General features: G+C 38.3%; 1 protein-coding gene across 1 annotated transcript in view; it reads left to right on the top strand.

Annotated features, from left to right (window-relative positions):
• The window catches only part of Rab18 (RAB18, member RAS oncogene family), a 29,786-nt gene extending 15,534 nt beyond the window's left edge, over positions 1-14,252 (top strand). The window contains exons 4-7 of the mRNA XM_027405479.2: positions 5,161-5,233; positions 6,593-6,711; positions 9,182-9,248; positions 12,492-14,252. Coding sequence (XP_027261280.1) covers positions 5,161-5,233; positions 6,593-6,711; positions 9,182-9,248; positions 12,492-12,667 — 435 coding nt within the window. The 3' untranslated portion in view covers positions 12,668-14,252. The remainder of the gene's footprint in view (positions 1-5,160; positions 5,234-6,592; positions 6,712-9,181; positions 9,249-12,491) is intronic.
• Positions 14,253-16,297: the final 2,045 nt, after the last annotated feature.

Here is a 16,297-nt window from a genome sequence, read left to right as displayed (position 1 = left end):
TGTCAAACTTATCCCATCATAGTGTGAAGAGAGCTGCTGTCTCAGATTACAGTAACAGACTGGGCAGCAAGTGTTCCTGGTTGTGTGTGGTAACTCATCTTCCTGAGGTTTGTTAGTCTACTTTACTTTCCCCCAAGTGTATTTAGTACCAATAAGAACAGTAATGTCTAACAGAAAATATTCTGAAAAATATCATAGGATATTTTGAAGAATTTACAAGTCCTGGCTTCCATATTAAGACTTGGCTTTCCGTGTTTTCATGGTTGGGTTGATACCTCTTTCTGGCCTTACTTCTTACTGCTTTGTGATGTGAACTCTGGAGGAAGTTCTGACTCATGGCTACAGGGAGGCTTTTTCTCCTGAGGAGGGTTGTTTTTATTTTGTTCTACATTATTTTCTAGTTGCTGCTTTATAGAAAGGCTAATGGTATTGTTGAAGAAGCATCATGTGCCATGAGCTTATCTATGTTTATAAAATATTGGTTTCCCTGTGACCAGAACAATAGTACAGGACCATTCTAAAGTGATTATTAACAGAATACGAAATTAGTGTAGAAAAAGTGTATCTTTAATTACCATGTTCTTATTACTAAACTAGGCATGTGATGTGTATATTATACATATGCATATATGCCATTTTGCAAAGGAAGGAGTATTTTATGTTGTTAACCTGTTTGCTTTCCTGTTTGACCTCCTCGCCCATTTGCATGTGAACATATTTCTGTATCAGTAAAAGCAGAGGTACATCAGCTTGAGTGGCCTCCTAATGCTCTAATCCATTTCTTTTATTTTAAATTCATCAGTTTTCAGTCAAAGGTCTTTGAATTGATAACAGTTGTCCACAAAGATAACCATTGTTTCTGTAAGCATCCCACTTTCTGCATCTGTGTGTGTTTATCTCGTTATTAGGGTTGTAGGCCCGCAGCAGAAATGGTGGCTGTAGAGTGTAAAGACCTGATACGAGTTTCACTCCTACTGACTGACCATATTGTCATATCTGCTCTTCCAGATTTCTCTTAAGCATTGCTGTCCTTTCTCATTTATGTCTCTAATAACTTTTTTACTTATGGTATTTCTGCATTTTTCTGATAGTGATCATATTTACAAACAAATTTATTTTTATTCATAGTTTATATTAGCATTTTTTTCCCATGATTTAAAGTCTTTGGGTAAAGAGTTATGTTATTGTAACCGTTTTCTGACATATGCTGGTTCTTTATCTTCATAATGTAAGCAGTCACATCAGATAGATAAATTAAGTTTTCTAGGCATAATAAAGTAGTTTTAATGCTTAAACAATTTATTATCTGTCTGTTCTGTTTACTTTCAACTGAATTCTCACTGTATTAAAGGACTATTTCTGGAAAAATAAAATCTTTATGTAATAAAAATATTAGCTCTTTGTGATGTTTCTTACTCTGTCATTTATCTTTAAAGTATTGCTTTAGGTATATGTATGCTTATGTTCTTATGCATGTGTCTAGCCTTGACTCTCGTAATTACCCTGTAGGGTTTTGGTAGTTTGTCGCATTACTCAAAGCTTGATGAAGATAATGTGGAATGGGAAGGAAACTTACGGGGTACTCTTACCTTATCAAAGCTTTTTAGTATTTATTTGATCTGGTCATTTGTTTTCTTTATTGCATCTGAGTGTCATGTCACATTTGGAGGAGAGGGGCTTTTGGACAATATTAGAAATGTATGAGTCCATAATTTACCCTAGTTTTTGCTGGTTCACAGTAAGTGAGTTCCTCTCCTTGTTAGATGCATACCTCCAAAATGCACACTCACCATGACTCACATGGCCTCTGGAAACATGTTTTCTTTTCCTTTCTACATGCTTGCCTCACTTGAATGCTCTGAATTCTCTTATGTAGCCTTTCTAGGGCTTGCTCAGCCCTTGGGTTTAATCCATATTTGTCTTTAGTAATCTCTAATTCCCTTGCTTTTCCCTATTAGAAAATAAAACCATAGGATTGGCCTCTTTCATCTGAACAAAGGTGTCAATATGCTTTACATTAATTTCTGGTTTAGAAGACAAACACAAGTAAAAGTGTAATGTCTGACTATTAAGTTCACAGTTATTTTAAATTCTTGTCTAATGCTATGGTGCAAGAAATTGTCATACTAAAACATTTGTATAAATGAATCAAAAAATGCCAAGGTTTTAACTTCTGGTCTTAATTAAATTTTCACATACAAATTGTCAAAATTACTTTCACATTCAAATTACCAAAATTACATGGTGTGTGTGTGTGTGTGTGTGTGTGTGTGTGTGTGTGTGTGTGTGTGTGTGTGTGTGTGTGTGTCTGTCTGTCTGTCTGTCTGTCTGTCTGTCTGTCTGTCTGTCTGTCTGTCTGTCTGTCTGTGTGTCTGTGAATGAGTGAGGGCACATAAGTGCTACAGCATTCTTGTGGGTCAGGAAATAACTTCCCAGAATCTGTAATCTCCTTCCACCATGGAATCCCAGGATTAAACCAGGCAGTGTTTACCTCCTTAGCTATCTCAGCCTAAGGCAGTTTTTGAAGTTGTTCTCAGTGTTCATACTAGATTGCTCTGAGCTAGGTCTAGAAATTAATTTATTGGAATTTTCTGTTTCACAACTAAGCTTGTGAAACAATTTTTGAATTGTGAAACAGTTTTGCTATTGGTAGCTTTTTCTTCTGTTCACTTTCTCTCTTTCAAAACAAAGACAACAATAAAAATTTTTAAAAAAGCCAACTGGAGTATTTAAATGCTTCTTATGGTGGAATTCTGAGAATTCCAGTATTGTCGATATTGAATATTTGAATGGTGTTCTTTGTATGTAAGTAAATTGCTAGAGTGTTTCTGGTAATAACTTGTGTTTTTACTGTATAATTATTATTTTATGTGTATGAATGTTTGCCTGCATATATTTCTGTGTACCAGGTCCATACTTGATGTTTCCAGAGGCCATAAAAGGGTGTTGTGTTCCCCTGGAACTGGAGTTCCAGACTATTGTGATTGACTATGTGGGTACTAAGAAACAAAACCCTGGTCCTGTGCAAGAGCAGCAAGGGCTCTTAACTGCTGAGCCATCTCTCCAGCTCTATTTCATTTTCCTGAGTTGGATTGTCTCAAATAGATGCAGATTTAAGTCTCTGAGCATTGATAATATATATTTTTCTGGCTTTCAATGAAGTAGATTTCATGTGTGATTAAAAGCCTAAGTCCAATATGGCAGAAAATCTTTATAGTTGCATTCTGTATGGTTGTATTGAAGCCAGTTGCATTCTATTGTGGTGACAGAATTAGACACTTAATTGTTCTATCACTTAAAAGTTGTTGCATGGTTCCCAGTTGACTCCTTTTACAAATTTGAGTCCTGATCACTCATTGATAGCCATGTCATGATTATTAAAATAGTTACCTCTATCTTCAATTATAATTTGCTTTAGATAGTATGTCTGCTTGATGAAACTTTAGTTTAAAAATTGTTTTTTAAATTTAATCATGTATGCAAATTGAGTGATTGTAGGTGAAAGGGAGGTTTTGCAAGAAACTTTGAAGCCTGAGGAATTTTGAAGAGATTAATTGGTTTTTCACTACAGTTTTCTGATCAGAAAGTTTAACTGCGTTATGTCTTTATCTGAATTGTAACAGAGCTAGGGGTAGTGTCTTTGCTGCTGTCAATCTGGGAGCAAAGATGGTACATTTCAAAGCTCTTTATGCTGGAAGTGATTTTCCTCTTAAGTGTCTCCTGTGAGACTATGAATTTCCTCAGGTACTCTGTTGTTGTTTTACATTCTCTTTGGCCAAAGAAACTCCATATTGCTGGCACCTCTTGTCACCATTTGAAAATTCCTCAACAGACTTAACAAATTGCGTAGAGGTTATGTGTAGGGAGACACTAACCATGTCTCCTAAGGACCACTCTGACAGGCGTGGTCAAGGTGATGTCAGGGTGACATGGGAGAGGTTTAAAGGGACAGACAAGGCACATGGGTGCTCTCTTGCCTTGCTGCTTTTAGCACGCTCTGGCTTGCTGTTGGCTGGTGTTTATCTATTAAAAGTTATCCTAACCTTATGGAGTTCGTATCAGTTATTCTCCTCAATAGTTATGGACACTTTTTATGTCTGCAGGAGCTTGTGCTTGTCCCATAGCAACACTTGCTTTTTCACAGTGATCCTGGCAGCTAAGCTGAGGTTTGATGTGTATCTTTCCTTCCATTCAGGGTACTTACACCACAGGCCCAGATAGTAAATATTCGATCCAACCTTAAACTGGGCCATGTAGTGATATGTAGGTAAATTGTCCTGGCTGTTATTAAGACTTTGTTTAGTATACCTTTCATTATAATAAAATAGGTTATATAGGCTGAAACATCAGTTTGCCAGATGCAGCTCTGTAAGATCCTAGATGCCTTGAAACACAATCCAGGGGTGCTTCAAAGACTAGGAAGAAGGCCTGGGAGAAGATGCAATTAGACTCTTCCACCTCCCCTTCTTCCTCCTCTTCCTTTCTCTCCCTCCTTCCCTGCTTTTTCCCTTCTCCCACTGTAATCGTTTTGTTTTATATATATTTTCCTAAAAGAAAATATGACCTTTTTTAAAGCATATCTTTAAAACCCTTCCCTGTATCTAAGTCAGTGGTACTCAGCTTCACTTCATCATAATAACCTAGGAAGGTTGAGTTTTTCCTGTCTTCAACCTAGATTGCCGAGATGGATTCAGTCAGAATCTTCAGGGATTAGACATAAGTGTTCCCAGATAATTTGATTATGTAGCTGAAGTTAAGAATCATGACTTTCAAAGAAATGTATATCATGTGTGATAAAAATCTTAAGACTGGCCGGGCATTGGTGGCGCATGCCTTTAATTCCAGCACTCGGGAGGCAGAGGCAGGCGGATCTCTGTGAGTTCGAGGCCAGCCTGGTCTCCAGAGCGAGTGCCAGGATAGGCTCCAAAGCTACACAGAGAAACCCTGTCTCGAAAAACCAAAAAAAAAACCCCCAAAAAAACAAAAACAAAAAGCAAAAAACAAAATCTTAAGACTGTAATGGCAGAAAACCATAGTAAATGTACATCATATTTAAGTTCTAAGTGTTTTTAATACATTTTGACTTGCTTAAATATGTTCAATAACATTGAAGATATGCTATTTATACTTTACTTAGTAATAATTGGTTGTCATTTCCAGGATACGGCTGGTCAAGAGAGATTCAGAACATTAACTCCCAGCTATTACAGAGGTGCACAGGGAGTTATATTAGGTAAGTGTTTTACTTTAATAAACTGTTTAAAATACAATCCATTGAAATTTCTACTCTAGGAAGATCAGTATTTTAATTTTCTTTAGGGCTACTTTTTTATGTGTATATGTTCATAAAGATGTACTTGTAAATTATAGAGACTTATTTAGTATTATTGAACATGAAATGTAGCTTTTTTCAACTCTGTGTGGAAATTTAAAAAAACAGAAGATCATTTTAAAAAACATGTTGATGAAGACATAAATTGAAAATTAACCCACATCTGTCCTAAAGTGCTACTGAAACTTGTCTTCATTTATCAGTAAATTAGCATTTGTTTTGATCTGTAATCAGAGTATTTGTTATTAAGTAGAATATGTTTTATCAAAAGTAGCACTAAACACTCAATATTAAGGGTTTATAATCACTCAAAACTTAAAGCCAGAATATTTGGTTTTTGGATAATAGGCTGAGAAGTTCATAGCTATCCTCCATATAGTTATATTATTTTTTAAGAGTAGCAGACAATTTGAAAACTGAGCTCTTTATGATGTAAGATGACACAAGACAAAAGTAACAACAGAGAAGCCACACAGGATGACTTTCACTCAATTTCTGTTCTAGTTAGGGTTTCTGTTGCTGTGATGAAACACCTTGACCAAAAGCCAGTTGGGGAGGAAAGGTTTATTTGGCTTACACTTCCACATTATAGGTCATCATTGAAGAAAGTCAAGGCAGGAGTTCAAACTGGGCAGGAACCTGGAGGCAGGAGCTGACACAGTGGCCATTGGAGGCGTGCTGCTTACTGGCTTGCTCCCTATCGCTTGCCAGTCTGCTCTCGTATAGAACCCATGACTGTCTGCCCAGGTTTGGCACTATCCACAATGGCTAGGGCTCTCCTCCATCAATCACTAGGAAAATACCCTACAGCTAAATCTTATGGAGGCATTTTCTTAATTCCTCTCAGATAAATGTAGCTTGTGCCAAGTTGATATAAAATGAGCCCGCATAATAACTACACTGACATTTTTTTAAAAGTTGCAAATTCTGGTCCTTGTTAAAAAAATTAAGAGGTTCATAGATATTTAAAGTTGTATAATTATTTGATATCTTATTAAGATTTAGATTAAGATGTTGTGCTTAGATAGACTTCAACATTATCAAGCTGCAGTTTTGTTGTAACTGATTATCAGTTGCCACATAGGGTATAATGTTACTATGTGTGTTAATGATTTAAATTTAAGTGTTCATTAGTCAGCAGTGAAGAATTAACAAAAACCAGACTTGGTAATACACTGTTAGCTTTTATTGAGTATCAAAAATAAGTCATTGCTCTTATTTTGTATGATTTTTAAATTAGTGGCTTTGCTTTTATTTCAGTTTATGATGTCACAAGAAGAGACACCTTTGTTAAACTGGATAATTGGTTAAATGAATTGGAAACATACTGTACAAGAAATGACATAGTAAACATGCTAGTTGGAAATAAAATTGATAAGGTAAAAAGCAGACACTTGACATTTGGGTAGCTCTTTTTGGGGAGGGGAGAGGAGGAGAAATGAGATTTCAACATAGCACTTCCTGCATGTTAAATACATGTTCTATCATGGAGCTGCATTCCAACTCTTTTTAATTTTGTCCTACTAACTTGCCCAGGCTGGTACCAAAATTAAAATCCCTTTGGCCTTTGCCTTTGTTTGGGTTTCTAAGAGACACCATATTATCAGCAACTGTTGTAAAGGAAAACATTTGATTGGGGCTGGTTTACAGTTTAGAGGTTTAGTCCATTATCATGGTGGGGAGCATGGCAGCATTCAGCATTCATGGTGCTGGAGAAGTAGCTCAGAGTTCTACATCTTGATCCACAGGCAACAGGAAGTGAACTGTCTACCACACTGGGCATAGCTGAGCATATGAAGCCTCCAAGACTACCTCCACAATGATACACTTCCTTCAACAAGGCCACACCTAATAGTGCCATTCATTTTGAGCCAAGCATTCAAACATATGACTCTATGGTGGACATAACCATTCAAGCCACCACATTCCTCTTCCTGGCCCCCATAGGCTTGTAGCCATTACATAAAACAAGATGCATTTAGTTCTATTTCAAGTCCCCATAGTCTATCATAGTCTCAACAATGTTTAAAAAGTCCAAAGTTCAAAGGCTCTTCTGAGATTCATGTAATCTCTTTAACTGTAATCCCCTGTAAAATAAAAATAAAAACAAACAGATCATATACTTGTAACATATAATGGCACAGGAGATACATTACCATTCCCAAAGGGAGGATAATGAGGAAATACTAGGCCAAAGCAAGAACAAAAACCAGCTGGGCAAACTCTAAACTGTATCTCCATGTCTGATGTAGAAATGTTCTTCAGATCTCCAACTTCTTCCAATGTTGTTGACTGCAACACACTTCTTTCTCTTGGGCTGGTTCTACTCCATTAGCAGCTCTCCTCAGCAGGTATCTTATGGCTCTGGCACCCCTAACATTTTGGGATCTTGAAGGTAATCCAGGCTTCAGCTTCACACTATGGCCTCTCTGGGCCTCCATGCAGGGACACCCCTGTCATATGCCTGGACTCAGCAGCTTTCCTTAGTTGCAGAGGAAGGCTCCATAGCCCCTTTCTTCTGTCCTTGACTCTAAAGTCAGAACCATGTGGCTAAAGCTACCAAGTTCTGCTGCTTCCTGGGGCTGGAACATGGCCCCCTCATTTCAATTACATTTTTGTCAGCTTTCTGTTTTTTGATAGTTTCCTTCACTGCCTAAGCTTGGCTGTCTTGGAACTTGCTCTGTAGACCAGGCTGGCCTTGCCTTTGTCTAAGTGCTGGGATGAAAGGCATGTGCTATCACTCTTGGACCTAAGCTGTTCTTTAATTCCTTTTCACAATTTGGAATCTTAGCTGGATGAGGTCTTGCCCTGAGGTCTCCACTCCCTTTCCTTTGATCTGTTTATCTCCTTGAACACAGGATTTAGCTCCATTCTACTTCCTGATACCCCTTTTCTTCTCAAGTTGTATATTTCGTACTTTCCTTTTCTCAGCTTGTTCCTTTTCATTATAGATCTTCACAAGAGTGAACACGAATACCCACATGACAGAGTCAATACTAGGCTGTTTTAAGATTTCCTCTGCCAATGGAATTAATCCAAAACTCTTCTCTTTAGCCTCAGGCTTTCTTTTCAGACAAGGGCAAAAACCAGCCACATTCTTCACCAAAGTATCATAAGAACACAACATACTACCATTCATCTCTGAAACCTCTTGAGTCAAACCCCCATAGTTCAAATCACCCTCAGCATCACTCATTGTCTTCCATTTTCCTCCTGGGATGGCCCATTAAGCCCCACTTAAACTGTTAACTGCTCTTCTAATCTATAGTTCCAAAGTCCACATTCCTCCAAACAAAAACATGGTCTGGCCTATAACAATAATACTTCAGTCCTTAGTGCCAATTCTGTCTGTCTTAAGGTTTCTATTGCTGAGAAGAGACACTATGACCATGGCAACTGTCATAAAGGAAAACACTTAGTTGGGACTGGCTTACAGTTTAGAGATTTAGTCAATTATCAGCATGGCAGGAAGTGTGGCAGCATGCAGGCAGACGTGTGCTGGAGAGGTAGATCAAGAGTTCTACATCTTGATCTGCTGGCAGCAGGAAATGAACTATCACACTGGGCATAGCTTGAGCATATGAGACCTCCAAGCCTGCCCCCACAGGGACACACTTCCTTCAACAAGGCCGTGCCTGAATAGTGTGACTCCTTATGGGCCAAGCATTCAAACACACGAGTCTGTGGGTGTCATTCCTGTTCAAACTACCGCAGCCTTTTAAGCCGTTGGGAATACAGTCACACCCCACCACCTATACAGATGATTCTAAGCAGTTGGGAATACAGTAATGCCCCACCATCCATACAGATGACTGGCAGCTTTTAAAATTTGCTGCTTTTATCTTTTAGGAAAATCGTGAAGTTGATAGAAATGAAGGCCTCAAATTTGCACGTAAACATTCTATGTTGTTCATAGGTAAGTGTGTAAGTGAACCTTTCTGATCTTCAGGAAAAGTTCTTAAATAGTGGTTTTGTTGAATTATTTTAAAGAACCACAAAATGTATGCAGTTCATTGTTGTTTAATGATACAAAAACTAACTTTAGAATGAGATTCCTTTTTTTTTTTTTTTTTTGGTTGAAATCATAGAATATAGTTGAATTGTTCCCACTGGTACACAGGGCATCAGCACCATCTGGGAGTTTGGTACTAATAGAAATGTGTCATTTGAGACCCTAACCCAGTTTTTGAATTGGAATCTAAATTTTAGTGATACTTTGTATGGTTTCTATGCATATTAATATTTGAGGCATAAGGTTGGCAAGGTAAAAATTGGACTACTCCCCCATTTTATTAAGTACAGGCATGCTTATTAATTTACTTACTGCCCTTGGCTGCTTTTGTGATAAGTGAATGTTTGTAGTTCCCATCAAACTATATGGCTCACAAAGCTAAAAATACTAAGTCTCTGGTCGTTTGTAGAAGTTTCTCAACTCCCCTCTCTAGAAGAGTAGTCTGAGTGTAACTGAATTACCTGCTGAATTGTCAGCCTGGTCTGCTGACATGGGATTAAAAGTTTCTTAAAAGTACCCACGCTCAGGCTGGAGAGTTGACTCAGCAGTTTAGAGTGCTTACTACTCTCGCAAAGGACTCATGTTCGATTCCTAGCACCTGTGTAGGTGACTCATAGATCCAGGCAGATCCTTTGGCTTCTGCAGGCACCAGCACAGGAGTTTGCATGAGTCAGCATGAAAACACACACACACACACACACACACACACACACACACACACACACACACAATCTTGTTTAAAAAAAAAATTACCCACACTGATTCTGATGTGGCAGCAACTTTAGGAATTAGTGTAGTTATCCTGTGTTATTCAAATACTAGGAAACTGCAGGTGGACTTGAACATTTATATAGACAGAAGTGGGATGGTGTTAAGTTAGCTGCTATTCTGAAGGGAATTGGATGCCACCTTTACTGTTGAATTGCTGTGTGTCCTACATCTCCACATAGCTTTGTCCACTTTTCCTGGACATGGAGGATATAGTACTGAACAGATAAATGCTCTGTCCTGGAGTTTGCATTCTAGTCTAGAGAAGCAGTGTTTTGAAGGAAAGAAAGGAGGAGAGAATACTGGCATGGTAACCACATAGGGAAAGCTGTTGACATAGCTGAGCAGAAATGTCAGTGTACACATCTAGATGCTGAGACAGTAGCAAGTATTTCTAGAGGTAGGGGACAGCAGAGTGTGTTTAAGAACAGGAAGGAAGCTTGTGGGTTGGAGCTTAGCATGCATTTGGGAGAAAGAAGCTGGAAGGACATGAGATGTCTTAGAGTATGGTAACAAGATGAAATATGTTCTGTGTGTGGCAGAAAGCCATGGAATAGTTGGTACTCTTCTAGGATTCCTTACATGTAGAGTATGGTCTATGATGTGAAAGCAGGAATCTGATTCTTGTTAAAGACAACTGCAGAGTTTTAACTTGACCAAGTGGTAGGTGGTTTGTGTTTCTGTTACTCGAGTGTGGGGGGCTGAGGTAAAGCAGATTTAGTTTGGGGATGTGGGAATCAAGAATTTTACTTAGATGCAGGATGAGACAGTGTTCACATATCCAGTAGATGTGCTAGGTGTTTAGGTGGCATTTAAAATGCTGTGTAGTGAAATTGTTCCAAGAATGTGTGTCCAAAAGGGCTGGGGATTGACCTCTAGGATACTCTAATGAAGGGCCAGCAGATAGGCCTTGAGTGACATGCCATTGAGACAGGAGGATTCCTAGGCATGTTGACTGTGCTGGGAGTCACAGGAGTGAGAGTATTAAAGGAGGGAAGTGATTAGTAACACCAGATGCCAAGGATATCAGGTGAGGTTAGTGTACTCAACTTGACCAGTGGAACCAGTGCTGATGGCTGTGAAAGGAATGCCCTTAATGGAGTCGTGGGAACAAAAGTCAGAGTAGACTGAGCTTGCCCCCACACGCAGCACACCTTCTCATAGTTTCAGTTACATGGTCAGTCTTGTTCTGCAAGCATGAAGAATGAGATTTAATTATACTATTCTAATTGCTTAATTTTATGATTAGTTTTTGTTGATAATTTATTACTGTGTCCGATTTAAAAGTTGAAGTTCATCATGGGCATGTATGTGTAGGCATATATAGGTAGATGTAGAAATACCCTGGTACATGTGCCCCTTGGATGGGATTGGCTTGCTGCCAGGTGAGGAAAGCTTGTGAGGTGAGAGGGTGAAAGCAGCATATGCAAACAACACTCTTGGGATGATTTCCATGGAGAATAGAGACACTGGGTGGCTCCCTGAAAGGTATATGGACTCTAGAACAAGTCTGTCTTGTGAATAAGATGGAAAATATTAGCAGACATTTAGATTGAATGAGAATGTTAGAAAAGAGTGCATGAGCCGTCAGTAAATAAGGAGTGGGTCATGGGAGCTGGAGAAGGGCTGGTTTGGGCAGCGGCATGGGCAGCTCATCTTTCCACAGAGTGACAGGACAGGCAGGAAGCTTGTAAACTTCATAGTTTCTGTTGCCCCCCCCCAACATCTTTTTCATACTAGATGAGCTGCTGGGGGTTTAGCAGCTCACATGCCCAACATGCAGAAAGCCATAGACTCAATCCTCAGTATTACAAAACTGAAACAGACTCCAGAGCATTTGCTGAGATAGAGCAGTAAAGAAGGAATTCAAGGAATCCTTAGATATTGAGAAAGACAGATAGCACTCAGTTTAGAGGGCCCAGTGTGCTAGCACACGTGAAATGCGCCAGTCTGCTTGACTATTGGCATTTCATCTATCGGCGTGTCACTACATAGCTACACATCCAGAAAAATCAAGTTATTCATTTATGTTGGAGTATGGGTTTCCTTATTTTAAAATAGGAATGCTATCTGCTTTGGGGGCTCATTTGAAGAATTAACTGGAAACCTAAGAAAAAACTTAGACCATTGTTTGAGTAGTGCCTTACAAGTTGCACTTGCTTTACAAATCTTAGGCCTAAGCTGATACTCTGGTAGGTAGAGTTTAAGTTAGCTCATTGTGTGGAGTGGAGGAAATTTACTAATTCTAAACCTGTGTCAAGAAATTGCTGATTTGATTGTCAGTATCTTGTAGGCTTCTATTTATGCCATAATAATTCTCCAGAAATACATAAGAATATGTCCAACAAAATTACTGCAATCTTTTTCCTTCAATTTTAGAGGCAAGTGCAAAAACCTGTGACGGTGTTCAGTGTGCCTTTGAGGAGCTTGTTGAGAAGATCATTCAGACACCTGGACTATGGGAAAGTGAAAACCAGAACAAAGGAGTCAAGCTGTCACACAGGGAAGAGAGCCATGGAGGAGGAGCCTGTGGTGGTTACTGTTCTGTGCTATAAACTCTGGGGAGTCCATCTCTTGCATATTTGATCAGATAATAACATCTTTCTGTAGATAAACTCTTAACTGCTATTAGGGACCTTGCAGTTTGCACATAATTGTTTTTATCATGGCAGTGAGTACTTGCAAGAAACCCCCTCATTGGCTTTCCCAGGCAAAATGTTATATATAGTACGCATGCCCAGTTTGCAGTCTATAGTTGTTTTTTTATGTAACATAAAATAGGTGTACCTTCATGAGTACATTTGATTTTATGATTTACATTTATCATGTCTTTTTAAAAAAATATCATCTGTCTAGTATGTGTTGCTGCAAGTCTGCTTTTGTTCTCCTTTTTGCTTAAATACTCTGATCAATTACTGAATTACTTGGTATGTAGAACTAGAACCATGGGGAGGTATGCAGGTATCATCAAGCCTATGCAGTTTCCCTTGAGGAATAACAAAGCATGATTCACAGCTTTTCTAGGATGTTTGAGAGTCTTAGTATTAAGTAGAATTCTCAGTTCAGAATGTAGCCCATGCCAAGTCATAATTAAATTTCTATTTGTTCTGATGATGCTTCCAAAATAGTATTGATAAGTTAAAGCAGTTTGGCATTTTAATTTACTCCAGTGATTAGCTCAGTTTACCTGGAGCTTTAATCCATTGCACACATTGGATTCCTGATCCTTGGTGCGATGTTTTAGTTACATGGAGTCTGGCAGGATGACCGTAAGGCTTTCCCTCATTTGGGATTCAGGACATGAACAGTATATTATAACTCTTTAATACTTCCACTTTTAAAACCCAACATCTTTTTTTCAAAAGTGTTGGTAGTGTTTGTCCAGGTGCCTCAACTGTAGCTTGTGTAATGACTATCTGTATCTTACGGCTTCCATAAATGACTAATTGCTATTCAAAAACCTATTTCTGTGTTTTGAAGGTGGGGGAGAAAACACTAAATGATAATTTGAGAAAGGCGTATTGCTTCCAGATTCTGAGTGGTGGGGAAGTGCTATTGCAATGAATTGTTGATAATTTACTGTAACAAGTAGCCAATAGTTTATTAAAAAAAATCAACCTGTACAGAATAATAAACCTTTTCCACAGTATTCAGTTTTCTAACTCCTTGTTATAGTACATTGTATGTTTTTTTCACTCATATATTATTTAATTTACGTTGACCTTTGCTATTTATGCTCCATAAGTAATATGTACTTAGGCTGGTCACTGTACTATTCCTCATTAAGATTCTGATATTAATTTTTGCAGTTTATTCTCTATGTACAATGGTAAATGATAAACATTTTTGTGTACCTTTGCAATATGTGTATTAGTGGGTTTGCTTCAGATTGGCTTCTTTCTGAACAGGATATCTTCATATTTGGAAACCTTACATTCTACTTCATTTATACTTGGTAGTCTACATGTGATTAGAGCTTTTATACATTCTGTATATTTTTATTAAATATAAGACTTTTGCTTCTATAATGTTAGAGAAAGGTAGCTCACAATACACTTATAATTTGGTCATGTTACATTAAATTTTAGATTTATGTACATTTTGAGTCTGTCTTGAAAAGACTTCTGCTTATTCTTGCTCCATGAGTTACGTTGTCTTTATTACCATTGGATTGTCATCTTCATTTGATCTGAACTTGAGTGTGAGTCACTTGAATGTAACTTTTAAAAGCTGATTGTGGTGTATGGAGAGGTGTTTCAATGAACAAGTTACTTGCTGCACAAGCCTGAGGACTGGAGTTTGCATTGCAGAAATCATCTCAGATGCCAGGTGAATAGCAGCAACTGTAGCTCCAGCTACAGAAGGTGGAGACAGAGCGAGAGTATTCATATTGGTAAGCTTTGGGTTCAACTGAGAGAGAATTTGCTTCAAAGAAGAAAGTGGAGAGCAATTGAGGGAGCCTCAGCATCAACTTCAGGCCTCTGTCTACATATGGACACACATGTACAACCTCAGACATAATTTTGATTTAAGTTTATTTTACATCCTTATATTGTTTGCTATGTTTTCCCTTGCTATCATCAGCAAGAGGACATGTGAATATAGTACTCAGATTTTTTAATGTGGCTTTCATTTTACTGTGTGATTGAAAGATTAGTGTTTCATAGTGGAGGTTTTGAAAGTGACCACTTTAACACCTAAAGTCAGGCACCTATGTAACAATTTTGCTGATTCTTTTCAGAGTTATTTGAAGAAATTTTGCTCTTTGCAGATGCTGTTAGAACATGATATTTTGAGTTTTAGGAGAACCAGCATAGACTTAAACTACTGAATTATCTTTTAGTTAGTGAGTAGTAGTGAACAGTTATTGAAGTTTTCTGGGTGCTTGGTGTCCTACACACTTAACTATCTTTTAAGGCCTTATAGTAACTTTATGATATTTGTGCTCCTATTGTGCCCATTTTATCATTTTTTTAAAGTTTGTTGTGTTATAGTTTGTTTTTTTTTTTGAGATCATCTTACTGTGTGTCCCAGACAGGCTTCAAACTCTCAATCCCCTTGCATCCTCTAGAGGTGTGGATTGTGTGTGTGTCCACCATGTCAGGCTGTGTCCACTTTAATTAGGAAGGTGATCAAACAGGTATGTGATGTAACTTCTCTAAGGTCACATGATGCTGAGTGATGCAGCTGGATTCCTGTCAAGGAGGTTTCACTGCTGCACCTGAGCGCTCCGTCTCCTCATTGGGTAGTTACTAGCAGCTTAACACAGCTGAGCTTAGTGTGCCCATATTTCTTCTCATTCCACTTGGCTATATGTAGTAGAAGTATTTCAGATCTGTTGCTTGTAGAAACCTATCCCTGTAGTTATTGAGCTAAAGATACAGGCAGCAAAGCAAGTGAAATAAAGATCAATAGAGTCACTCTAGTTAACTGCAGCAGAGTTAAATTTGATTGTGGACTGTATACTCAAGAGTCATAGTTGTCTCCTCAGTGTGACACTGAAGTGTTCCTTTGCACCAGTGGTTGACTGGCTGGTGCTAGCACAGACTCATTCAGATCCACAATATGTTAGAAATACGGTTTGGGTGCATGTTTTTCCTGAGTGTTTTCTAAGGGTCTTAAGAAAAAGATAGATATTATGGTTTAGAAGTTTTCGTAGTATTCAGATGTTAGGCTTCTATTACTATTTCTTGAGTCTACTATTAATACTTAGCAAAGTGTTTTGTTTCGTTTTTGTCCACACAGTTCTCCTGTCTTACTGTTCCATTGCTATGATGAGGAACTATGATGAAGGACGCTCTTAACAAAAGAGAGCATTTAATTGTTTTGTACAGTTTTAGAGGGCTAATTTACAATTATTGTGCCAGAAAGCAGTCAGGCATGGCACTGGAGCCGTAGCTGAGAGCTTTACATCCTGATCTGCAGACAGCAGGCAGAGAAAATGTAGGCTTTTGAAACCTCGAAGTTCACCCCCAGTGACACAACTCCAACAAGGTGACACCTAATCCTTCCCAAGGACAGTTCCATCAGCTAGGAACTAAGCATTCAAATATATGAACCCTGGGGGCCATTCTCATTCAAACCCAAACCATTTTTTTTTCTTAATTCAGCCTGATAAATGATGGCATTTTGTATATGTTTCAATGATTTTGAGGGTGGTGGAATATTCTCTAATTGGGTATTTC

Source organism: Cricetulus griseus, chromosome 3 (genome assembly GCF_003668045.3).
Source record: "Cricetulus griseus strain 17A/GY chromosome 3, alternate assembly CriGri-PICRH-1.0, whole genome shotgun sequence".
NCBI classification, from domain to species: Eukaryota; Metazoa; Chordata; class Mammalia; order Rodentia; family Cricetidae; genus Cricetulus; species Cricetulus griseus.
The sequence above is the reverse complement of the archived record's forward strand: the minus strand, read 5'-3'. Positions and strand labels throughout refer to the sequence as shown.